Source organism: Zeus faber (genome assembly GCF_960531495.2).
Source record: "Zeus faber genome assembly, chromosome: 11".
In the NCBI taxonomy this organism is placed as follows: domain Eukaryota; kingdom Metazoa; phylum Chordata; class Actinopteri; order Zeiformes; family Zeidae; genus Zeus; species Zeus faber.
The window spans coordinates 19,878,757-19,906,683 of record NC_137205.1 but is presented as its reverse complement, the minus strand read 5'-3'; the positions used below and the strand labels follow the sequence as shown (position 1 = coordinate 19,906,683).

The window sequence follows — 27,927 nt, the reverse complement described above, 5'->3', positions numbered from 1 at the left end:
CCTGAAAGGCAAGCAAAAAATAAAAAATAATAGGATTGAATATTTATGAATATGAAATTATAATCAATAATCATATTATTATTGACTCATTCCAAATTCCAATTAGTTTAAACAAATGAATAAATACAACAAAACCCTCAAAAAAATGTGTTTTACTGTACATAACGATAAAAAAGTAATGGTGTTAAACTAACACAGTTCTACAACACAAAAAAAAAAATCGAATTGGATTAAGGTTATACATAATCCTACATCATACAGCATGTGAAGGGTTAAAAACACATTTACAAGACTACATCATGTAGAAACTAAAAGTGCTTCAAAGTTATTTAAACGAAATCCTCTCCTCTAAAGTAATGTCTCTATGACGATTCGTCAATGAATTACCAAAAGGTTTTACAGTTGGAGGAGCTATAATATCTGAGAAAAGGCAGACTGGACCTTTAAGGATTACCCTCCTCAATAAAGAATAGAGACTTCAAAGTCGCAGATCATGTGATGAGGATTTTTTTTAACTTTTCTATTTGCCGTGATTTCTAGGAATAAGAAAGAAAGAACCGGAACATGGATACAAATATTTTCTTTTGTTCATAATTTATTCATACATATAAACATTCAACTTACACCTTTTTTCTCTGGTTACATTTTTAGAAATAATCTTGTTTTCATTGTTTATGAAAAAGAAATAATCAAAGAGGTAATAAAGTCATATGACTGTTGAAAAGTTTTGTTTTATGTGTGTGTCTCTGTACACATCTATTTTAAGAAATACATCCAGTTAGTCGTGTGCTGCAACCCGGGTCTGATTTCGCCTCCGCGCCCTCGCGGAGGTCAAAGGTCAAGACTCCGGCGAGGTAAAAATGTAGAAATGTTGAGAACGCCGATGCGGTCGAATATATTCACGAAAGAAACCAAACATATAAATGTAACATAAAGACGTCGCTAAAGACAGAAGAAAAAGAAAAAAACCCCTCTTTGCCAAAAACACAAACTTGGGAAGAAAAAAAAAAAAATGTAGGTAACGGCACAGTTCCACATTTTTTTTGTTTTTAATATTACAGTAATAAAAACAACGCTTCATTTTCATGCAAAAAGTCAGAATTCATCATCATACTGTATATAATATCATATGGCTGACAGTTATTCTACATATATCACATTACTTGTCACATTACCAGTTTACGCCAGCGGTTTGGGCAAACCTGCAGGTTATTAGAAGCATGTTTTCAGATTCATTGGCTGAAAAAAAAAAAACCTGGTGTATTTTAAAATCTTGCATAATTATTGTTATTTATTATTATTATTATTTTCTTTTTCAGAATGAGGTAGACAGATTAAACATATATTCCAGACCCGCATGGTAACACGAGCACTGCCGTTTGAAGGCATAGCAAATAAATATTCTGCCAGTTTACAGTTTGGATTTGTGGTGTAATTCAAGTTTTTCTTTCTTTTAGTTTATCCATCCACGTTCTGTCCAGATTTTGGAGAAATAACATCAGCTGTTTGGGATTTTCTGTCACGAACATTACTGCTATCAAAAATGTGTCATTGGCACAGGAGGAAAAAACGAAATGAGAAGGATTTTACCATCTGCAGATTTTAAAAGATGATATCGGAGGAGAATTATCAATGTGTCTGTACTTTCTATGCACAGAAAGTCTATGCACACCCAGTCTGACCGCTGGGTGATCTGGAAAAACTTTAATGACATTCTTCAAAGAAGATGCCGATACATCCAACAGAGCCTGATCATAATTCACGGAAACACCGTCGGGTGGACCCTCAGGAAATGTGTTTCCAATCGGCAAGGGGACAAAGGCAACTGTTTTTCTTTTTTTCCTATTCATAATATCAAAACTCCGTATCAATAGAATAAAAAAAAAAAATACAATTGGATCGATTATTTGTGGGAAGTTCCCACCTGGTGTTTTCAAGAGGCTCCAGCTTAAATAAACCCTCCAAGGCAGAAACAATATACAAACTTTTTTTTTTTTTTTACCAATGAACAATATCAACAACAATCCTTCATATTTATCTACGACAGATAGATGTGAATGACAGTTGCATCTATTCACCTATTCATCTTTCTCTCTAGTGTTAGTAGCTGTTTAGTAATAACTCAGGAATAACTCTATGCACAGTCTCTCTCTCTCTCTCTCTCTCTCTCTCTCTCTCTCTCTCTCTCTCTCTCTCTCTCTCGCTCTCTCTCTCTCTCTCTCTCTCTCTCTCTCTCTCTCTGCTCAACAACGCAGCAGCTACTTCCTCCAAACACCTGCTCACAGCCCGGTGTCCTCCTCCTCCCCCTCGCCCTCCATGTCCTCCTGCTGGGGCAGGAGCCGGTAGTGGTCGTTCCCCAGCGGCAGGAAGCCTGCCCTGGGGAGCAGTCTGTCGCCGTCGAGGCGGGACCCGGCGTCCGGCTGCTCGGAGAAGCTGCACTTGGTGTAGACCTGGCGGTGCATCTCCTGGCTGCCTCCGTCCTCGGGGCCCGGGCTCGGGGACCCGCGGGCCAGCAGCGTGGCGTGGACGTACCCGACGGGCACCGGCACGGTGGCCAGGATGATGAGCAGGGCGATCATGGCCAGCGCCCAGCCGGGGTACTCCAAGCTCAGCTCGGAGCCCTGCAGGCACAGAGGCACCGGGAAGGAAGGATGGGAGACTGAAACTCGGATTCTCGGAAAAAAATTGGGCTCACTACTGTCAGTTAAAAGAGTGATTGAGCCTCACATCCCCTACTGCACAACTCTTGGAAAAAAAACGAGGGGCGGGGGTGTGGAGGAGGCATGTCTTAAAAGACAATCCTTATTTTTTTCCTTTAAATATTCCTTAAATTTGTGACTCCAAAAGGACTAATCTACCTCTGCGTCCTCCCTGCACGCTCTATGCTGACTTCAACCGGTAGATGGCGCTGCCGAGCCACACTTGCGCTGTAATGCTGTTTTAATCACATTTGTGAAAAAACGATAATATTATGAGCGGGATTGATACATTTCATTTCTCAATAGTACAACTTGTATATTTCAGTTGACTCAAAAGTTGCATTTTGGAGATATCATTCTAACCTTAATAAAAAATACAAAACTGTCCACTTTAACAAGCAGCGAGAACACGATTTGGAAGTTCACCGATATCACCCATTAGACTTCTTAAAAGAGCAGTACGGCGAAACGTTAATACCTCCAGTTCGGACACTACACATATGAAGCTACACTTTCAGTGACCAATTTGTATTAATTATTATTATTATTTTTATAAATCCGCCCCAGCCTTAAAACACAACATTTATACAGGTACCTTGTTAAAGTTATTATCGTGGTTCAGAAATATTAACAAGGCATACCAAATCAGATTTCTTTCAATAATTCTTTCCTTAGCTACTCTCAGTATCAACAAAAACATGCCAAAATAAATAGACTAAGACGTACAAAATATACTTTGAAGATAAAAAATAAAGTTATCTGACCTTGCCCTGGTTCCAGGCAGTGTACGTGGGCCATTTAAACACCATGCGCAGCAGACTGGCAGTGAGCAGGCCCACCATGGCCAGCAGACACACGTACTTCCACAGATACTTGTAGATCACCGGGGGACGCCACTGGAGCATCACCTCGATGTCGTCCAAGAAACTGGAGAGCAAGTAAAACACATTAAATAGCAATGGACTTCTCGCGTTTCGGCACGGGAAAAAGTCCCGAAGCCCGACTTTCTAACTTGTCTTTTTACCGATCTGCTCCGTAAACCCAGGCCACGCTCAGCGTTTCGAAGACAACCACGATGATCAGCGGTAAAGTGGCGGAGTAGTCGTCGAACATGGTCACGAAGTAGTTTCCTGAGCGCTGCGTGAACAACAATCCGACCAGGAAACCCAGAGCACAACTAGACACTGAAATACAAACAAAAAGCAAAAAAAAAAAAAAAGAGGCACATAAATAAAGAGATAAAAACAGTCGCAAATCCCACAAAACACATTGGTTTGGTGTAAAATTGGTGTAAATTTCTTTAAAAGCAAATGAACAGCAGAGAAATGACATTAAATTTGCATTTTTAATTACTTTACGTTATCATTCAGCTTTCAATATTAGTTTTGCAATGTGGATTTTTTTTGAATTTCTTTGAATCTTTAAAAAAGTAACACACTTGTTATTACAAAACAACTTTCTTGTGTTAATTCACACGTCACACCTCAAAGTCATATATATCCCTCAGGCAGGGATTGTTTTGGGTTGTCTCAGCTATGTCTGGGCCCTCTTTGCACTTCTATACTAATGGCCGTATCCAGCTGGATGGATTTCAGCGCTGAATCGCAGCAGTCACTTCTTCCCACAATAGGATTTCAGTCTTAAGGAATTCCACATTCTTGACCCTTAAGCCATTCCAGCGTTGCTTTGGACACATGTTTGGGGTTGTTGTCGCAACGTAAAGCCTTAACTTCCAATTCCGAGGCAGTTTGGCGACTGGGCCGGGACATTTACAGTGAGTTTGAGCTGCATTCACGGTTCCCTCCTCCTTAGTATTGTTTGCATTTGTGTCTAGAAAGGGAACAATTTCTACATCGTCGGAACACAAAATATTTGCATAATGTAACATGCAAACATTCGCCATAGGGCAGACTTCTACGATGCCAGCTGAACTGGGAATGTCCTGCACATTTTGTTTTTCTTGTCCAAATGTTTGCCCCTCCCACGGCACATTAAGGGAAAATTGAGGTTGTCTACAAAAAAGTGAAGGAAATGCGGGATCTATGACTTTGTAAGAGTAACATTTTGAGTGTCAAGACAGCATCACGCGGTTTCGCAAAGATTATTTCAAATTGAAGCTTGTCTTTCAACAAGGCGGTTCGTGTGCGCTACCCGTGAGGAGGGTCCTGTGGCGCCCCAGGAGGCTGAAGTTATCCATGAGGGGCGTGAGGATCCCCTGCATGGTCCCAAACATGGTGCTCAGCCCCAGGTTGAGCAACATCAGGAAAAACAGAGTGGACCAGAAGGGGCTGGCGGGGAAGAGGGACATCGCCTCCGTGAAGGCTATGAATGCCAGGCCTGTTCCCTCCACACCCTGGGAGAGAGAGAGAGGGGGGGGGGTGAGAAGGGGAGAGGGGGGGAAAGAGAAAGGGGAGCGAGAGGGAGAGAAAGAGTAGGTGAGGAGAGTGAGGGGGGGGGAGAGGAGAGCGGGAGGAGGGAGAAGAGAAGGGAAAGAGAGAGGGGGAAGAGATTTGATGTTTTTCAATTTGTTTTGTAATTTGTCTACTCAGATGAATTTTGAGGGTAAAATGTCTGAAAAAATGAAGAATAAAAATAAGAATAAAATTTAATTGATAGTGAAGTAAAAATAACATTTAAAAAAAATTAAAATTTGTCAAAAAAATCAATATATAAAATACAACCCTCCCCCCCAAAAAAAACAGAAATAGTCAGACATAGAAAAATAATCAGAACTGTATTTTAAGGTTTCAGTTCCCCAGTTTCACATTCAGTTCCAGCGTTGGCAAAAATTACCTCACGCCTCAAGACGGGAAACTCTTGACAATTGGGCGAAGACGTCCGCAGGACATATTTATTTCTGCTGATATTGACTGATATTGACTACCTTGTTCATCTCGTGCTCCAGGTTGCAGTCTGTGACGTTGGCTCCCACCAGCGAGCCGTAGTGTTGGTACCACTCCCTGTAGTCCGCGATGGACACGGAGCCGGGGTCAGACGTGTTGAACCACGGCCACCAGTGCTGCTCCGAGGCGGGGGACGCCACGTTGCCGAGCAGACCCAGGTTCCTGGAGGAGGTTACCATGACGATACATATTCTAGTCCAGGGGTGTCAAACTCCTTTTCACCCCGGGCCACATCAGCATTATGGTTGCCCCCAAAGGGCCGGTTGTAACTGTAAGACTGAATACATTTAACTACTCCTAAACAAATTGTTAAAGAACTGTCTCTGCATTTGATTATTAATTATTCAAGTGTACAAATATTGTACATGCATTGACATAAATGTAAAAATATATGTAAGCACATTACTCTGTGTTATTATAACATAAATCCCTTTAATTTATGAGGCTCAGAAACCAAATATCATCGAACACAGGTTATTACATCCACTTTGTTCAAAACTTCTTTGTCACAGTCGAGAGGGGCAGAACTATGGTACAACAAATAATTGTGAGCTTCTAGGAACATGTGTGACGTGATGTTTTTACAACAACAAATGGCTGCAGACAGCCTTGCAGAGGGCATCAAATACACCCAACTAATGAGAGATGGTTTTGATTACAGTAAACATTTGGCTGCATGAACACATACAGCTGCAAACACACTGCATACATTGCTACACATACAAAGCAGTATATGTGATTAACTCAAAATAACAATAAGGGTTGTCTCAGCTCACAACTATATTGGTCAACTTCTGGGTGAAGTTGATGTTGAGGTGGTGCGCCATCGGTAGTTAGCCCCACCAGCTTTCCCCAGGGTCATTTACATTTACTAACGGCCCTCTCTGTACCTGGTCGGGGCCCCCACCCGCTCACATACCTTTAGCGGGCAATGCTGTAAAAAATTCACCCTCTGTAAAACACACTTTCTTCAGCCACGATAAAGCGAGCTTTCACTGCTGCATCATTTCTGGCTGTAGCTTTTGTAAACATATTCTGCTGCGATTGCAGCGATTTCATTCTTGGACAATTTGATGATTTTCTAGGAGGCTAAATTTAGCATACTTGGCTCCGTGTTTGGTGTCAAAATGCCAAAGTAAATTGTATTCCTTCAGCACCGACACTGCCTCGTAACACAGGGCACATACCCGTTTTTCTCCTTGAAGCACAAACATGTATTGGCTTTCCCGTCTTTCATTCAATTGCCTTCCCTCTGCATCAATTTTTCTCTTGTTGGACATTTTGGGATTATTGGTAGATTTTTTTCCAACTCCATCACTTGTTAGAAAACCGATTTAGTTAAACGCCGATATGGAAACACTGCAATCTGGCGGTAGGACGCTGTCATTTTGCGGGTCACAAAATCAACGTGCATTGTGGGAGATGCAGTTTACGGTCACTGTACGCTGTAACAAGACAATCATATGCCTCTTAAGCTCTCGCGGGCCACATAAAATTCCGTGGCGGGCCGGATTCCGCCCAAGGGCCTTGAGTTTGACACGTGTTCTCGTCCATTCTTGTGGGAAAATTCACAAAAATTTGCACTCGTGCTTTAGTATAATTTGTATAGTATGATGTTTTTTCTATTTCACTATCAAAAGTCAATCATTAATGCAGGAAATTAGGCTATCTTTTAAAGATTCTACTGCTGGAATTAGATAAAGCTGGAGATCGCCAATAGAGAAATCCGACCCTAAAAAACGTATAGAAACTCGATGTCCAAGGTGGTAAGGGAGTGGCGGAGAAAGTGTCCGTGTTATGCACTGGGGCTTGTTTCGTTCCATAAGGAAACTAGGTGAAATAAAATAACCTACATCTAAAATAAAAACACACTGTTTTGGAGCACCGATCACGGGTGTCCCATCGCTGCTGCGCTGTGGGCACAGTCGCTACCGTCAGAGAGGGAGCGATCAGGGCGCAGAGCCGGCCATGTGGGCTTCAATACTTTAGATCGGGGGGCTATTCATTAAACATTCGGGGCTGAAGCCCCGGACGCCCATCCCTAACGACGCCACTGGTCACAGTCACGAAATGTAAATTTAGGCAACTCATCTACATACAAATAATTGCAATTGACACCTTGTCTTTTGAGTTCATGTTATGCCATTCTAATAGTATAATTATACACATATACCTGAAAGCCATGTACATTTGAGAATACCATTTTGGGTACATATTATAGACAAGCCGCTGCGACGCTTGCTTTATTGTCCACATACATGCCTGCGCACTATATCCACCAGGGGGCAGACGAGGGCCGAATCCGTGGGCGACACCAGAATATCTTCCTGAACGAGAGATCTCAAAAACGTCCCCGCCCCGTTTCTCCAGCATCTCACTTTGCGTTCGTACGCAACGTACGTATTTCTGCGGATTTCCATGGCTATACTAAAATGATCGCGATCTCACGCCGGCTATTCCGGCAAGAATATTTATCGCTATAATTGTGAGTAATTGCGAACAAGCGATACAGTTTAAAACTTTCCGCAATTGTAGTAGTTTGTCTGCGGTAGTAGTTTGTCTGCGGACCTGCCGGTCACGTCCTGATATACCGCCCCCATTGGTCATGTGTTGAACTGCATCTTGCGGACACGTAGCGTTCATTTCTGAGGGCAACCAATGCCCAAAGGAACCTAACCTAGGATACGCGGGGCAGCCATCTTGCATATAAACACACACACACACACACACACACACACACACACACACACACACACACACACACACACACACACACACACACACACGCACACACACACACACAACAACAACAACAACAACAACAACAACAAAATCGTACTCAGCCACGCAGTTCATCGTGATGTTCTTGGCGCGGAATCCCAGCACAACGAAGACGACGAGCGACGCCAGCACCGACGTCATGAAGTTGATCCCGGAGACGAGCAGCGCGTCGCGGTGGCAGTTGTTGTGCACGGGGTTGTAGGAGGAGTAGGCAATGACCGAGCCGTAGCCCAGACCCAGAGCGAAGAAGACTTGCGTGGCCGCCTGTCGCCAAACCTGGACCTCCCCCCAAATTTCCAGCTGGAAAACACAGGCAGAATTTTTTTTTTTCAAATTTTTTTCTCCCTTTTCTTTCTTGAAATACAGGCGCGAAGGGTATCTGAAGTTTTAACCCAGAAGCAACTGCTGAGAATAAAAAAAAAAAGATTATAAAGGTGATTATAGATATTATTATAATTATTATAATAATCTTTATTTGTATAGCACCTTTTATACAAAAGTTGCAGCTCAAAGTGCTTTACAAAAAATTTGTAATGAATCATTTACAGTAATTAATTATTCAAATGAATAGTACATTTGAGGAGAAAAACAAACAAACAAAATAAACAAAGACAAAATAAATAAAATAAAATAAAACTAGAATTACCGTGTCATGGTTGGATGCCTCCGCCACTTTGCAGTATTTTTGTCCAGACTCATAAAATATAATATGTAGTGAAGACTTTGAAGGGATTTAATAAGAGGTATTGTAAGTGTATTTTATGGCGAGATGGAAGTTATCACTATATTGACATGTATGATTCCAGTGAATAATTTCCAGTGAGAAACATGCTGTCTTTACTGAGGGACTGTTTTTACAGAGGAGTACAGAGGACTGACGGAGCGCTTGTTTGTGCCAGATCTACTAAAATTCCCTCCGGGCGTTGCTGAGATATCACGTTCACAAGAATGGGACGGACGTGAGGTCACAGGGACATTGACCTTTGACCACCAAAATCGGAACAGTTTATCCTTGAGCCCAAGGGGACGTTTGTGGCAAATTTGAAGAAATTCCCCTCAAGGCGTTCCCAAGACATCCCATTCATGAGAATGGAACGGTCGGGCGGACGGATGGCCAACCCGAAAACATAATGCCTCCGGCCACAGCTGTCGCCAGCGCGGAGGCATTAAAAACAATGGTTAGAAGACCAGCCATGCTAGCTCAGTTGCCAGTGTAAACATGTTTTCAGTTGCTTTTTCAAGATGTCCACAGAGCCTGCACAACTTTGGGGCATAGTGAGTAAAAGCTGCCTCCCCCCTTTTCACTCCTGTGTCACTTAAACAGGAGTTACAGTATATGTTCTTTCTTTCTGGTTGTCGTCTAGCGGCAGAGCTCTAAATACGCTCTTATCCGTCTATGGATGTTTTCCGTCTATTGATTATTTTCAGAAGAGATGGGGAGAGACTACTGTACACACCTTTGAAGAATTTGGTGGGATCAGGAGTGCATGTGATTAGCGGCACACCAGAACGGTCAAAAAGGCCATTAAAGCAGCATCCAGCTGGTAGCTTATTAATTTCAGTGAACTAGGTCATTTTGGAGGAGATTCCAGGTAGCCAGTCCCATTGCCACGTATGTTTGAAGGATCTTATCTGACGGAGCCACAGAGTGAGCCACCAGCGCATCACAACCTCAGCCCAATGTGACATTTCCAGAGTGTAAAGTGATGAAATTGTGCTCACTTTGGGGTAAAACATGTAGGTGATTCCTTCGATTGCACCGTCCAACATCAGACCTCGGACCAGGAAAATAAAAAGCACCACGTAGGGGAACACGGAAGAGAAGTACATCACCTGGAGGGCAGATGAACAAAGAATAAAAGACATGCAGCACTGAGCTATGTGAGGAAGGCCTTCCTAGGCGACATCTTGTGATTTGGTAAATGTAGAAGACAAAGCATTTTCCAGGGGTTGTACCTTGGCGGAGGACTTGATGCCCTTGATCATGGCCAGGGAGACGATGGCCCAGGCGGCCAGCAGGCAGCCGGTCATGACGGGGTTAAACTCCCCGGACTCGTCGATGGAGTCGGTGATGTCCAGGGCTTTGCGGAACCAGAAGTAAGTCGTCGGGGAGCTCTCCTCGCATTCCTTCACTGTCCGGGGAAGACGGGAAGAGAAGGGCAAAACCAAAGCCAGCTTTCTTAGTTTGTTTTGAATCGACAACCCCAAAAGGACAAGAAGAGGGTTCCAACGCGGAGCGGGGGAAGAATCGGGGCAGGGTGGGTGGAAGGAGGAGGAGGTGAAGATCCTTATGGAGGTGGAGTCACTTTGCTACCACGATAATAAAAGGCCAAAGCAGATGAAATGTTATACTTTTGATTAGACTTCATCGCGTACTATATTCCTTAAAGGTTTCACAGAACATGCCTGTGGAACTGGTGCGAGGTAGTCCTAAATTCAATCTCATCAAGTTTCCGGAATTGAGCCTCAATTTAGGAGAGAGTTACAATGAAAGCTGCCCATTTACAGTATACTGAGCCGTGTATGTTTGTAAAGCTGCTTATCGATATCCAGACGTGAAAAAAGGAGCAGCATAGGACCTGCATTCTGTTGGGAGAATTTGAGAGACACCAAAGGGAAGGATTAGAATCAGAGTAAGTTTGGCGGCTTTGGCCGAGTCGGGATAAAGGTTGATTTGCTCCGTTTGAAACTAGGGCGATATGTTGTCATGATGCTGAAATCGTGATATGACATTAGATGTATTGACAGTATGGTGTATGTCGTTAAAAGTGGTCTTTAATGCAACTTTCTGAACTTCACAAGCTGGGTTGTGTTCATCAACTAATTGCTTCTCAAATATTTCTTGGTTATGTGTAAATATCTTATGAAAGCACGAATACTCATCCACCAAAAAATAATTTGCGATATCGAGCTATTTAACGTGTTTAATTTCGTCAAAATTTCCAGCCCTATTTGAAATACATCGATGGATTTTTTTTTTTTTTCCGGTGCTAATGTTCAAAATGTTTTTTTGCATGTTGATTTCTGATGAGTCAAACCCCAACCCGGGTCTGAATGTGTGCACGTTCAAGCACACAAATACACACAGACTCACTCTACACACCCCACTCGCTCCAATGACGCTCACTTTACTCACGCCACACACTCTACTGACACCTCACTTCACTCTCTGTACTCACTCCATACGCACATCACTATACTCACTCCACACATGCCACACTCTACTCACTTCACAAACACTGCACTCAATCCACCCACTCTACACACTCCACTCACTCCACACGCACCTCACTCTACTCACACTATACACTCCACTTACTCCAGACACTCCACACTCTACTCACTCCACACACACCTCACTCCACACACACACACCTCACTCCACACTCTACTCACTCCACACTCTATTCACTCCACACTCTATTTACTCCACACTCTACACACTCCACACTCACACCACACACTCCACTCCTCCCTCTACCTGTGTGATTGGTGGCTGTGTCCATGGGACACTGCTCCCAGGGCAGTGGATACTGGAAGGAGTTGCCCATGTAGAACAGGCTCCAGGCGATGATAACATTGTAGTAGAGAGCCACGTAGAAACACACCTGGAGAGTGAAACAGTCCAGTGTTTACACAGTGCAACAAAGTGTGCTGATACAGCGCGCCCTTGGGCTTCAGCATGTGCTCTGAAATGTATACATCATGGGAAATGCTCTTTTCTGCCAAGGCTGGAAATTTGAGGTGAGGAACAGAAACACGTGTTGGCTCCAAGTCCACTCTATTACTTCCGAACTAAATTAAACTCCAATGCAATGCGATGGATATATGTGTATGTTAAGTGAAGCATGGAGGGTAGAAAACTGTTAAAATGGGCCTGGAGTGTACAAAATTCTAGCATTTCTGTAAAGGCTCACAGCAGTCTCAGTTTCTGATTTACCCTTTAAACCTTAGATACTATTTGAAGTCATGGTAGCAGCCAAAAGTTGTTTTAAAATATGGTCATTTTCATCAGATGGATCTGTTATCGATGCTCTAGGAACGCCTTAAAGGCCCTAAAACATTTAAAAGGTGAGATAAGATGTCAAACATGACCCGGTGTATTATTCTCTTTTTAAGATGAGAAAAACATAAATACTCTGACAGTCTAAAAATATTCACTGCAGCTGGTATTTCCATTATCATGATTGTTCGGGTATCGCTGCACGTGTGAATGTTCCTGCCCCACTGTGTGTGTGTGTGTGTGTGTGTGTGTGTGTGTGTGTGTGTGCACAAAAAAAATAAAAATAATAAAGGGTGTTATGCAACAGGGTCCCAACATGTATTCCACCAATCATTGGCACATGCAGCCACTCTCACATTACAGTGTGGTGGAGTATCAGCACTCTGCTTTCTCAAGCACACGTACAGACATGATCGGACATGTACATGCCATGCATATATATATATATATATCCAAGTACTTGCTTGTGTTGCATATATATGCTTGTGTTTGCATATGCATACATACTGTATATATGCATACACATGTGTGACCCACCGCAGACTTCAGGTTCTTTTGGTGCCGTTTCACTTTTTTCCAGGTTATTTGAAAGTGGAGAATCCGAGCTTCAAAACAAGGTGTCACTTGTGCAAATCAAGCAAATATTTTTAAAGCTATGGCTTGTTAATGACGAGGGTGCGGCAAACTGTGTTTCTGAGATAATCACCCTCAAAGTTTTCCCAGGGCTATGCGTCTTGTTTGCAGAAGTTACGCCAACTTTTCTTGTTCACGTGTTACGCCGCCTACACAACAATGAATCCAAGTGCGTGTATAAAACACGTAAGATTTAAAGGTTGAACTCTATCAAAACGGTTTCACATTGTGACTTCACATCACATGGAACATGGAGGGATGATCTTCACCTGGACGGTCGCTTTTAAGGAAACCATCGATGATTATTATGCGCCAGTTATTTACCTTTGTGCGGATCTTCGTGCACAGAGCGTAGCCGCTGCATACTCCTTTCTGCTTTCCTTTATTTTCCTTTCCACTCTTTTGTTTATATTAAGCATCATTGGGTCACTCTGCAGCATCATTGGGTCACGTCCTGCCTCCTGCACACTCTATCCAGGCTCCGCCCCTCATCTTAAACCAAATGCGTTTCCAGTAGGTGTAAACGCATCAGACACGGACAGTCTCCGGTTGTGTGCTACATGTGTGAAAGGGCAACTCCGGCCAATGTCCGGATATTGTCCGGAGTGCATGTGTGAAATATGCCTTGGTGAAAGGCAGTGGTGGACCCTCAGGGCCTTCTCGGTATTTAGAGAAGGCCCTGCAGTACGTGGCATTTTATGAAAAAAAAAAAAAAACCAACTTTAAATAATATACAAGTTTATTATTATACAAGTCTTGTCAAATCAATCTAATGTCTCAATTTTGTTCTAGTTGTTATGCTATGTTTGGCTTTGTGACATTCTGCAGAAGGCCCAGGTCTAAGAGGTCTGCTATTGGTGGAAGGTCCTCACCATGCAGCTGGCGTAGCCGATTCCGGACAGTTTTGGGGAGATGTGCTTCCACACCCCGATGCTTCCCTGTCTAATGCACTGGCCCGCCGCCAGCTCCATGAAGAAGAGGGGAACTCCGATCACCAGCAGAAGAACGACATAGAGCAGCATGAAGGCCCCTGGAGGAAGCGATAAAAAAAAAAAAAAAAAAAAGGCAAGATATCATCATGACACGGTGAGCCAAGACAAACATTTTTATATCAGCAGGGAGTGAGCTCTGAGTGGGCAGCTCTTTACCTTCATTCTAGATCTAAACATGTTTTTTTGTTCTTTCAAGAAGATAAGAAGGTACACCTCTCGTTCTCCAGGTGGAAACTGGGATGTGGCAGCACAGAACAAAGGGTGGTGTGTCTCGGTGGAGGAAGGAATAGCGGCGCCGAGAGAGCTTGTTTTTCCCTTTCTCCGCTATTTATCCACACCGTGCACTCAACCGCAAACCAGGTTAATTTACTCAATTTGTGCTTGCATTCACGTTGAATAATAAAACAAGTTTGAAACAAGTTTTAAGAGTGTGTACAAGGAAAACAAAAATAACGTACAGAAAGTGTGTATTAGGTACAGTGGTATACAGTCATTTGTTGGTAATATGGTTCAGTAGAGGAGGACTACACATGGGGAATATGCAAAAGTACTCATGAAACCAATGCTATCTGCGGCCACAATTTGTCTCTCTTCACCGAATTCTTTATTATACTTGTCTAAGACTGTTCTCTGTCTCTTTCAGGACGTCAGCGGTCCCATAAACAACGATCACGGCCCAGTGAACACTCAAGGCGCCCATTATGGGGTGGAGGGTTAGGGCGATATGGAGGAATTTAACACCACTATAATTATGGGGAGTGTTATTGGTAGATATATACATATATATAAAAATTCTGCTTATCTTAAAGCAGCACTATGTAACTTTTGGTATCGGGGATTTGCCGCCCCTCCAGTTTCTGAGTGCAATTACATAATTTACACCATGGTGTCCGAAAATGATTTATTCTACCAGACAAACTTGAACCGTACCTTGGGTGGATCACACTATAAATCCACTATAAGTCCAAACTGCAATGTTTTTTGTTTTCTTTTGACTTTCTTTTCTTGAAAGTTTGCCTCCTTCTGATCGACTCATTTGTTTTTGCGTTCTTGGTCGCTTGAGGTGGTGGAGATATGTTTTCATCTGAGGGTGCTGTTCTTTTGTGAATGTTTGTGAATGTTCATCCGTGTAGACAGTTTACTGACCACAGATAACTACAGTGATGTATCAAATTCACTGCGGCTGTCTTTCACTTTTTGCTCATGCCCGATCAGGGAATTCTTGCCGGGGAAGGCGGACCCTGCCACCAACAATGAAAACGGGATAGAGAGGAGCACATGCATAACGCAAACACATTGAATTGCTGTTTCTTAATAAGTGTCAGCTAAATTAAGTATAAAATATGTGATTAAAGAACAAAAAAAATCTCATGGATTACTTTTACGCCATGATTACACGTTAACATCAGTTAACTCACCTCCTCCATTTTGGTGGCAGAGGTAGGGAAACCTCCAGACGTTCCCCAGCCCCACGCTGAAGCCCACCTGCGCCAGCACATACTGCAGTTTGGAGTCCCATGCCGGACGGTCTCCGTCGTCCATCTGGGTCCCGCTCGCGCCGTGCGACCTCAGCTGGGGGTCGGCCGGACTCTCCCCCAACCAGTTCCCGTCGTCATCTCCCGGCAGCGGTGGCTTCTCGGCCTGGTCGCACAGAAGCAACATCAGGAACAGAAACGGAATCTGTTTATTCCGCCATGTATGTTTGTCATGGAATTTGTCATGGTGAGGATTGGTACATTTCTCAACAGATAAGTGTCATTAAAAAAAACTTTTGGTCGAAAACGAATACAAGTAAAAATATTAATAATAATAAAATGTAATAAAAATAGCCAAATACAATAAGACACATTTTGAGCAGATAGTATGCCCTCAAACCAGAAGAAAGGAAATTTAAGGCACTCCTCTTATAAAATGGTAAAAAATGATCTATTTTAATGGCATTTGGGAGGACGAAGTGAACCAGGCCTCTAAACCGTGGAAACTTCTTGGTTGTTCAACATTCAGCTCTCCATAGGATCCACAGTGGGGAGCTTATCGTCCAGTTACCAGAACATTCTCTGATATTTGCAGAGGGGAAAGAGTGGGGGGTTTAAAAACAATGCTTAGACATTTTCTTCAGTAAGTCCACTTAATTCTACAGTATGTCCTTGGAAGAATTTGGAGAAGGGCCCCAAAAAGGGGGGCAGGTGGGGTATATATTTTTGTTGTTATAGTATAAGATGCCTCTCCTAAATCCCAAAGCGAGCATGGGAAAACACAAACGTGACACACGTGTAATCGATATGGTTCCCGGGATATGTCTGAGAAAGAGCTTTGTAAAAAGCTCTGTCTTGTAAAAATAAAATACATTTATTGCTATTATGGTGTGCGGATCTCTCCTTTCTACTTCCCGGGATATGCTACACACTTTTTCAACCATTAGGGTAGCATATCACAAAATGGAAGATTTCAAACCAAACATCTGCAAAATCCACACTCTCTTGAACAACACTATCCTTCCATGTAAATCATGGAAGGATCGTGCACGTGCTTTGCCAAAATAGCGGAGCGCAGGACCAGCGGCCCGTCTCCCAAACCCCACATTTGGCGCCGTCCCACTGGATCCAGGTCAGGGAGGCGTGGACCCAAACCCTCTGACACCCGAAGCAAAACGACCAATGGCGTGAGAGATGGAGAGAGGTGTTGGCCGAGTTATTTCACATCATAGGAGCATGAGATTCTGACGCAAAACTATTAATAAATATTCAGATTCACAACACAGGGGGGCCCTTAGTTAGAGTCACCTCCACATAGTATTGGAAAGTTTGATCTATTCCATAATATCGTGCAATATTTTTTCGACGCACAAAAGAGTGTGCCAATTTTAATATGTCCTTGTCTTTTCAGGATTTTATTTTTGTTATTACAAGCTGTAATTGGCACAAAACACACAGACTCCTACACCGCCATCGTATGTGCCTTACTGCAGAAAGGGTGCTATATCAAATGCAATCAATTCACCATTTAACGAAAAACGCACAAGGTTAATACATTTGATCTCCATAAATAAGAAATATTCCCATATTCCAAAATATTCCCATCGCATAAGCAGAAGGGGTAGGGTGGGAGTGGGGGTTGCAGTGTTATGGACTAAATGACAGCCTTCAGATTTTTCCGGTTTGGCGTGCAGGAACTCTGATTAATTCGCCTGTAAATATTTTCTGGCATCTATTCTTTTTTGGGGGGGGGGGGGGGGGGATTGTTTCGGTTCTGCTATGTTTCCATTTTTATTTTGGTAAATATTTGTGACTTTGTTTGCACTCTGGGAGGCCTGCACAATGAATCGCTACCCTTGCATGCGTTTCTATAGCTGGACGGGCGTCTGGGTTAAAAGAACCCCGCTACGGGCCCCCGTGGTGAGACAGAAGAGTGCGCCGGGAGCTTGTTTGGTGGAGTGGGGAGCGTGGAAAAGTACAAGGGGAGTGTGACTGTGGAAAACTACGTAGGTCGAGGGAGGGCGGGTGGGCAGATAAAGCAGGTGGTTTCACAAACACACTCCTACACACGCGTTGAAGGTGGAGTGAATAAGAAATAGTGTCCAAGAATGAGCGCGCGACACACACACACACGCGAAACACGGACGCGCGCACACACACACACACACACACACACACACACACACCATTCCAAGTAAATACCAAATAGTGTCCCGGCAGACCTTGGTGGAAAGCGGCCGACGCTGTGACACCCCTGATTGACGTGTGGGTGGGGAATAGCTGAAGGAACAGCTCCACAGGAGAGGGAGGGTGGTTGGGGGTGAGGTTGGGTGCGGGGTGGGGGTGGCATGTTCAGATTACATTGGTCCACATGGTGTGGGGGGTGACGAGGTGGTGCTTGTTGCAGATATATTTGAAGCCATGAGTAAGGAAGAAAATAGTCACACCTGTGCAAAATGAAACTGCATTTAAAGGAGTTGAATTTTGAGACTTACTAACTACAAACCATTTACAAATGACCCCCCCCCCACTTGGTTGGACGCCAAGAAATTCTTCATGTCAAGGTGCCTCCAGCAACAAGGTTGTTCAGCGTCCACTATTTAACCTATACATTACAATAAAATAACCTCTACAACGGGATAAAATAACCTCTACAACAGAATAAAATAACCTCTACAATAAAATAAAATAACCTCTACAACAGAATAAAACAACCTCTACAATAAAATAAAATAACCTCTACAACAGAATAAAATGACCTCTACAACGAGATAAAATAACCTCTACAACAGAATAAAATAACCTCTACAATAAAATAAAATAACCTCTACAACAGAATAAAACAACCTCTACAATAAAATAAAATAACCTCTACAATAAAATAAAATAACCTCTACAACAGAATAAAACAACCTCTACAATAAAATAAAATAACCTCTACAACAGAATAAAATAACCTCTACAACGAGATAAAATAACCTCTACAACAGAATAAAATAACCTCTACAATAAAATAAAATAACCTCTACAACAGAATAAAACAACCTCTACAATAAAATAAAATAACCTCTACAATAAAATAAAATAACCTCTACAACAGAATAAAATAACCTCTACAATAAAATAAAATAACCTCTACAACAGAATAAAATAATCTCTACAACAGAATAAAACAACCTCTACAATAAAATAACGTCTATATAATAATAAAATAACCTTTACAACAGAATAAAATAACCTCTACAATAAAATAAAATAACCTCTACAATAGAATAAAATAACCTCTACAATAGAATAAAATAACCTCTACAACAGAATAAAATAACCTCTACAACAGATTAAAATAACCTCTACAATAGAATAAAATACCCTCTACAATAAAATCAAATCACCTTGACAACAGAATAAAATAACCTCTACAATAAAATAAAATAACCTCTATAATAGAATAAAATACCCTCTACAATAAAATCAAATCACCTTGACAACAGAATAAAATAACCTCTACAATAAAATAAAATAACCTCTATAATAGAATAAAATAACCTCTCCAACAGAATAAAATAACCTATATAATACAATATAATGAATAATAAAAAAAAAACCTCTATATTACAATAAAACAAACTCAACAATATAATCAAATAATCTCTGCAATAGAAGCAAATAACACCTATAATACAATAAAATAACCCCTACCATAGAATAAAATAACCTTTACGATAGAGTAAAATAACCTATATATTACAGCAAATTCACCTCTGCAATACAATAAAATAACATCTATATTACAATAAAAGATTCTCTACAATAGAATAAAATAACCTCCACAACAGAATAAAATAACCTCTATATAACAATAAAATAACCTCTACAATATAATAAAATAATCTCTATCTAACAATAAAATAACCTCGACAATATAATAAAATAATCTCTATCTAACAATAAAATAACCTCGACAATGCAATAAAATAACCTCTACAATAAAATCAAATAACCTCTATATAATAAAATAACCTCTAGAATATAATAAAATAATCTCTATCTAACAATAAAATAACCTCTACAATACAATAAAATAACCTCTATATTACAATAAAATTTCCTCTACAATAGAATAAAATGACCTTAACAATACAATAAAATAACATCGGTAATACAATAAAATATTCTCTACAATACAATACAATAACCTCCACAACAGAATAAAAGAAAATAACCTCGACAATGCAAAAATAACCTCTACAATAGAATAAAATAATCTCTATATTACAATAAAATTACCTCTACAATAGTAAACGATTACCTCTACAATACCATAAAATAATCTCTATATTACAATTAAATTATCCTCAGCAATGCAATAAAATAAACTCTACAATACAATAAAATAACCTATTTTTTACAATAAAATTACCTCTACAATACAATAAAATAATCTCTATATATCACAATAAAATAAGCCATTTGGACCCCTGTCCTTGGTAGGAATAGGTCTCGCCTTGCATCCTGCCTCAATGGATCCATTACACAAGGACACTTCAGATTGTTTTAGTTGAAACCAAATAAAAGGAAAACTGTGAGAACCTGAAATCGAGACACAACAGGGAGAGTGGGAAGAGGGGGTTGATTCAGAACCAGAAATCGGGACACATTGTATTTGCCCTCGTAGTCGGATATGTTTTATATCGTATTGAGATACATGAGGAGGGTACGGGTTAAGGAGGATAAGCAGAGGCCCGGCGAGTGGGAGTGTATCTGATAATACTGACTCGGTCTGCAGGGAAGATAAGTTAAAAAAAAAACCACACACACTGTTAGAAATGAATAAACCTGTTATGAATTCCTCACATCCGATACGAGGCTTTGTAGTCGGCCTTAAAATCTACACGTGCGACAATAATTCAAATACATAACTCCGATTTTTGCAGAATATCTATGATACGTTGGGGGGAGCGTGCCAGAACGAGTTCATCCCGCCGGCTACATTCCCATTTAGCGCGAGGTTAAAACGTCACGCCAATGACGTCGGATCCCGAAGGCATTCTCTGATCCACGTCACGGCGGAACAGGTGAAGGTTTGGACGGTCCCTTTGTCTTTTCTTTTGTTTCAACATGTTTTTGTCTCAGTTCTGGAGGAAATGTAATCTCATCTCGTCTTTGAGTTCATTCTGAGGAATGATCCGAGGCGCAGCGGTTTGTTTTTTCTACTATTTTTACTTCCCCCCCCCCCCCCTCTCCTCCTCTATAATGAATCCCACCCCAAAGTCATTTCCTCCCCCAAACTCCAAACTCTCTTGACGTCCCTCGGTGAGCGAGGACTCTTTACTGGGTGGAGTCCAGGAAAATGTAACCACGTAATTATAAATATATACAAAATGTAAACACCCAAACTGACCTGTGGGTCTGGGGGTGGGGGCGGGGTTGCCAGATTGGGTGGTTTTCAGCCCAATCGGGCTACCTTTAGACACATTGGGCTGGGATAAAATAGCATTCGGGCTGGTACATCAAATTTGGGCTGGTTTTCAAATCACTGCCTTTTTTTTTTCTCTTTGACAAGGGGGGAAGCGATCTCCCCTCCGCCGCACGTCCCCGTTCCCTGTTTCTCCCAAACAAAACAGTGTGTGTTTTTTACATTTTAAATGTATTTATTTTCCTCCGTTTCCCAACTGAACAAAACAAAACCGAACCGGTCGAAACCGTGCCGCGTCACGCACGTCCCCATAGAAATATGCTGTCTTAATGCAGGCTGACTGCTTTAAGACGTTCCAAAAAATATATCTGGTAAGCAGGGGGTAGTGGCTGAGTACTTCTACACAAGTACTGTAAGAGAGTACAATTAACGGTATTGGTATTATAATTGAGTATTTCCTGCATTTTTTCTGAGCCTGGGAACCAGTCAGATCTGCGGCTCATGTTTCTTTGCGCCGCACAAAACGTCTGGCCACCCTCCCATTCAAACAGGTTTCAGGTTTTAGGGCAGGGAGTATCAGTAGTGTCGGGTCGTCCATGACCGATCCCATTCGGCTCAAAGTACCTTTTTTGCTTTTGTTTTCAGGATTTACAGTTTTATGTCGTTGTTTGTTTACGTTGCAGTCTCCTTTTTAGTAGTTATTTTATATGAATATGTATATACACATATGTATTTGTGCGTGTATGTGTATATAAATATATATATAGTAAAAGTGATTCAAAAACAATGTGTTTTTGTAAATGATGTGTGTTTCGTCATGTATGTCATTGCTGCTGCAACACTGAAATTGACCTTTGGGGATTAATATATATATATTTTTATCTTTATCTTATCTCTACTGTTTTGTTTTTTCTTCTTTTTGCACATTTTAACTGTACATTTTACACTTTACCATGTGTACAAAGAAATGTTTATATATATATTTATATATAAATGTGTTTCTTAATAATTATTATATGTTGTATGTAAATATGTTGTATGTAGATTTGGAGTTGTAACAAAAGTAATTACCCCCGACAAGCCCCGTTTCCGACGTGTTCGTGACGTCAAACGAGGGGGGGGGGGGAGCGGCCTTTCTCCCTGCAGTGGGAAAGGTGTCAATCGCCTATTTTTAGCGGGTTGAAACCCGGGTCAACGGGTCAACCGACGACTCCAGGCTAATTCGACCTACGTTGACTCCAAAATCACACGCAAGTGTTTCAAAACTGGAGTTTATACGGTGCAAGTATGCAGCGCAATGCGACCCGTTTGCAGCAAAGACGAACATCATTACTCTCCAGTAAAATCACGACGGAGGAATCACACAAATCAGTATAAACAAAATATATATACATAAAAAAAAATCGAATATCTGCTCGGGTGGTATTTCGTCGAAGAAACGCATTTGGAATTTTTTTTTTTTTTATATATATAAATGAAATAATATTTAAAAGAAAACACCTTTAAACAGAGGCTGCCTTTAGCAACACATGTGACATTAAAGAAGTAGAATAAAGATGTGGGTATGTTTTGTCTGTCTTAAGCAGAATTCGAACATTAACATACATACAACAACAACAACAACAACAACAACAACAACAACAACACAGCATCACCGCCTCCCCTGGGTGGGCGTTCTCGCCGCGCGGTCTCCCGAACCGGAGCGGAGACGGGCGACGCGTGGAGCCGGCGTGGGGGCGGTCGTCCCGGACGCCACCAAAGCCCTTCCTCACGGCGCGTTGAGCGGGAACTCACCATGCTGCGAGCCCCGCAGTGGCTGGGTGGTCGTAGCAGTTCTGGTTGTGGTTCTGTGGTGGTGTCGGCGGGGACCAGGGAGAGCGACTCTATGGTGACTGGTTCTTTATCAACTTTTTTTTTTTTATCTCCTAGTCTACACGTTGGGGTTCCCCGGGGGGGGGGGGGGGGGGGGTTCGGCAGGGATGTCCGAGCCACGTCGCTGTGGCGGTCAGCGGGCGGGAGGCCGAGCGGCTGTCCGCGGTCTCGCCGACGCCCTCCGGGGGGCGGGGGTGGGGGGGCTCCGCGGCGGCCAATGGGAGGTCCGGGGGCGGGCGGGGCCAGGGTCCGATACCACGCTGGCCGGAGTCCGACCGCCGGCCCCCTGGCAGCCTGCGGGGGGATTGCACCCGGCACCGCGGCATTTTATTTTTTATTTTTCCATTCCCGCGTAAATTCCCCAATCACCCTCACCGACGAGGTTGAATTTCATTTTGTTGTGACATTTGCACTTTTTCCTCATCGCGGTTGAAGAAGAAGAAGAAGAAGAAGAAGAAGAAGAAGAAGAAGAAGAAGAAGAAGGAGAAGAAGAAGAAGAAGAAGAAGAAGGAGAAGAATCTTTGATCGTCACACAGCACACCACACTACAACACACGCACGCACACACACACACACACACACACACACACATGCACATGCTTTGGGTGGTGGCCGGTGAAATGAGGCCTCTGCATTTTCTCCATCCTGGCTTGTCCTTCCTCCGGGGGGGCAGCCAGGAGCAGTGGGCAGCATACGTGGACGCGCCCGGGGACCTGGTGACGAGTGTCCATCGCTGGTCAGACGATGATGGGTGCATGTTTTTTGGTGGGGGTCCTTAGTGACGTGAGGTGGAGGAAACCCCATGTGAGCACGGGGAGAACATGCAAACTCCACACAGAAAGGCTCCTATTTGGGAGATAACCCGCCCGGAGCACGGTGCCAACAGCGCCCCGGGCGGGAATCGAACCCATAAATAAATATTAAATATTATACATGTGTCTATACAGTTTATTATAGGCAGATCACAGTATATCATAATGTCGTGGAAATTCCCACAGCGCACTTCGGAATTTCTACCATGGTCCCCCGGTGTGAGGTGAATCAATAAAGTATTGACTACACAACAACTTTCTGTCGTCGTTTATTTAGTTTACTTTGGACGGTTGACGCGGCGCACACATTAACGGCACCTGTACACGGACCTTTCGTCCGCGCTGATCGTGGTGGGCCCCCACTCTCAGGACGGCCGTGAGAGCGTCATAAAGCACCTGAGAGGGAGCCCGTCACTGTCGGAAGGAAGAGACATGTTTTTAACAAGTTGTTGAAGTTACCTTCTGGATAATCCACAGGCTGGGGGGGAACATGTGGTTGTTCAAGATTCAAGATTTTTATTTGTCACATGCATATACATACTTTCATACATATATGCAGTGAAATGTAATACCTTGTTATTCAGTTCTGTGAGAAAGATGGCTCTTAGGGGCGGTGTCAATCAGGACCATGTTGGTTGGAGTGAGGGCCCTTCACTGTCACTGGCACTTATCTATCTGCTGGAGCTTTACTTTAAGTGGGAAACCATGACGTATGAAGAGAAGACGGAAAGAGGAGGTGGGTATTCAAACATCAGGTACTTGACGTGGTTGATTATCCTTAAGCAGTATCTATTATTATCAAAGCAATACCTGTAATTCTGAAGTAATATCAGTATCTATGATTATTAAAGCAATACCTGTAATTCTAAAGTAATATCAGTATCTATGATTATTAAAGCAATACCTGTAATTCTAAAGTAATATCAATATCTATGATTATGAAAGCAATACCTGTAATTCTAAAGTAATATCAGTATCTATGATTATTAAAGCAATACCTGTAATTCTAAAGTAATATCAATATCTATGATTATGAAAGCAATACCTGTAATTCTAAAGTAATAGCAGTATCTATGATTATTAAAGCAATACCTGTAATTCTAAAGTAATATCAGTATCTATGATTATTAAAGCAATACCTGTAATTCTAAAGTAATATCAGTATCTATGATTATTAAAGCAATACCTGTAATTCTAAAGTAATATCAGTATCTATGATTATTAAAGCAATACCTGTAATTCTAAAGTAATATCAGTATCTATGATTATTAAAGCAATACCTGTAATTCCAAAGTAATATCAATATCTATGATTATGAAAGCAATACCTGTAATTCTAAAGTAATAGCAGTATCTATGATTATTAAAGCAATACCTGTTATTCTAAAGTAATATCCGTATCTATGATTATTAAAGCAATACCTTTAATTCTAAAGTAATATCAGTATCTATGATTATTAAAAAAATACCTGTAATTCTAAAGTAATATCAGCAATATAGTATAATTTGCCATAATAATATTAAATGTAATCTATATCTCTTATTAAGGTTATGGGAGCTGGTTGATTCATTTTAAGTGTCATTTCAGACATTTATAGGTTTGTTTTGGATTAGAGTTATTTATTTATTTATTTTTTAACTGAAAAGCTGTCTGTGTGATTATGTGAATATATCAAATCTGTTGATGTTAACACTTTATATTCTGCTGGACAACTGCCAACAGATGAAATGGAATCTGTCCACCCTTCAGCCCCTCTTTGTTTATATTTAGTACCAGGCCCCAAGTGTGTGATATTGAGAGGCATACTGATATCAGTAGTGTTTATTTTCAATTTCTGACTGATTAATGTCAGTAATTTGCTAAAAGGTTGAATGTTGATACCCTGGTGCAAATGTAAATCAATAAAACAAACGAAAAAAAAAATCAACATTGAATATGCAGCATAGCCCTTAATCACAGTGGGTGCCCTTTTGAGACTGTACTCTGATGAAGGGAAATTTAGAGAAACTTGACTTAATCAACTTAACTAGACTTGATTTAACTTCATTTTCAAATTTGAATTGAATTTATCGGTTTATTTTCACAGTCAGCTATTCAAGAAAGAACATGCCACTGTATTTTAATAAGAAAATGTCAAACTGAAGTCTATAATCGTTGCAGTTCACAATAGATCCACAAGAGGGCACGACTGTAAAAAGACCCCCTGAGGGGCTGCCAGTGCATGGTATAGATCAGGGGTCCCAGACGGGCCTGAGCTGGGGGCCACTGGGAGCACGTTGAAAATCAAGGGGAAAATAAACTGCCCTGTGGTTTTCATCTTTATTATTATTTTTTAATTGCTTAATAATATGAAAAAAATATGAAAAACCATTTAAAATTGTAACATTCATTTAGTCAGTTGGTTGGATGTATTTTATTGTGCTAAAATGAATTTCAAACTACTCAAATTGATGTAGATAGATAGACAGACAGACAGACAGACAGATAGACAGATAGACAGACAGACAGATAGATAGATAGATAGATTGATAGATAGATTGATAGATTGATTGATAGATTGATAGATAGATAGATAGATACTGAACTTGAATGAATCTAAAGAGGTTTTGCCTCGTCAGGAGCTCGTCTCTCACAGGGTTTGAAGACAGACACAGCGAACTTCTCTACAATTATAGTGGAATTTATTTTCGCAGCGACGTTTCGGCGGTGCAGCCTTGATCAGGGCGTGGCCAGTATCATCGATATGATTTGCATTAGAAACAGCCTGAAGACCCGGCTCCATATACACCCATTCTACCTCAGCCTCTTACCCACGACTAACTATTCCTGTTTTTTGTTCATGTTGCCTGGTTTTAAGTTGTTATGACACAATGTTCTTACAACATGTGAGTACTTATCATATTGCAGCGGTTTAGAAAAACAGGTTCTCATGCACTTCAATTTAAGGTTGCTCCAACCGGACCACGTGCGCTTTGACTGTTTTTAGGCTCTCGTGCAAATCGCTTTGGACAAAAGCGTGTGATCACTGAGTAAATGTAAATGCAAAATGCCCCCCCCCAAAAAAACGAAGATTACCTTTGAACGACTGGCGTGAGACCATCCGGTCCTTCCGTCGAACATTGCGATGCGTGTTGTGACCCCGGCTGTTTCAGGAACCGCTCCGAGGCAAAGCCCTGTGTCGCCGCAGGTTTTTTGGTTTGTCAGGGCTGAGTTCCTCCCCGTGCCCGGCGTCTCCCACCCCAGCGGCGATACAAGAGATCCCACGCACACACACACACGCAGTTTCTGCCCCAGCTTCATAGTTTGGGCCTTTGATCATTTGGATCATTTTGTTTTTCAAGGTCTGTCGGAACAAAGAAAAGAGCGCGATGAAATATTCTCTAACGCCACCGCCGTCACCACCCTCAGGTTAGGGGAAAAATAAAAGAAAGGCTATTGCTTTTGGGTTTATATTAAACCAGCGTCTCCTCCGGGACATGGTCTTCTTTTGGGGCGGGGGTTAGGTAGAGCCACGGCTCAAGGCCTCAGAGAGAAGAGAACTGTACAGAACGGGATATTTCACTTAGAGGGAGGCAAAGGAAAACGAAGACAATCAAAAAAAACATACACTGTGTAGAGACGAGTTGAATGACTTTCCATACGCGGGGTGTCGGCCTCGCAGGCCTTGAACGTCCCGAAAGGAGATTGATGTCACCGCGGCTGAGCGAGAGGAATGCTGGGGGGCCTCTCTGCATGTGTGGAATGGCATCCCGAGGCCTCTGGCGCAAACCGGCGGCAAAAAGCAGCGCTCGGTACGGCGACTAGTCTTTTGTTCCTTTTTTTCCCCCCATCTTGACAGTTTTGGCCAAGTGTCGCATTCGGAAGGTCAACACCGGATTAGCGCGGCGCTGAGCAGCGCGCGTCCCACGTTAGAAAAGGAGGCGGCGAGCGAACGTGAACAACAAAGAAGCAGAAGCGAAGTTGCATTTTGAAACGAATCATCTGCACAATGTCGCGGTATTTGCAACGTCCTTCATGTCACTGATGTCGGGGTTTCTCAAACTATGGTTGTTGTTGAAGTAAAAATGAGAGTGAATGTAGACCGATCAGTCACAACATTAACGCCACCACTAACAACTCATTGTGTAGCTCCCCCTAGTGCCTCCAAAACAGCTGACCCGTGGAGGCATGGACTCCACAAGACCTCTGAAGGTGTCCTGTGGTATCTGGCACCAAGACGTTAGCATCCTTTAAGTCCTGGAAGTTGTGAGGAGGGGCCTCGGGCTTGTTGTTCAAGCACATCCCACACATGCTCCATCAGATCGGACCCTAACCCCCGACCATCTACTTGATGTAGAAGAA

The 27,927-nt window shown here is 42.1% G+C and overlaps 1 protein-coding gene across 1 annotated transcript; it reads right to left on the bottom strand.

Annotated features, from left to right (window-relative positions):
- Positions 1-575: 575 nt before the first annotated feature.
- On the bottom strand, positions 576-22,844 carry slc6a16a (solute carrier family 6 member 16a). The gene is made up of 12 exons (XM_080009070.1): positions 22,697-22,844; positions 15,430-15,652; positions 13,892-14,049; positions 11,865-11,991; positions 10,340-10,515; positions 10,106-10,216; positions 8,442-8,683; positions 5,584-5,764; positions 4,851-5,052; positions 3,724-3,883; positions 3,464-3,626; positions 576-2,621 (listed from the first exon to the last, which is right to left on the bottom strand). The coding sequence occupies exons 1-12, from the start codon at positions 22,697-22,699 to the stop codon at positions 2,280-2,282; spliced, it is 2,088 nt and encodes a 695-aa protein (XP_079865196.1). The 5' UTR covers positions 22,700-22,844; the 3' UTR covers positions 576-2,279.
- Positions 22,845-27,927: the final 5,083 nt, after the last annotated feature.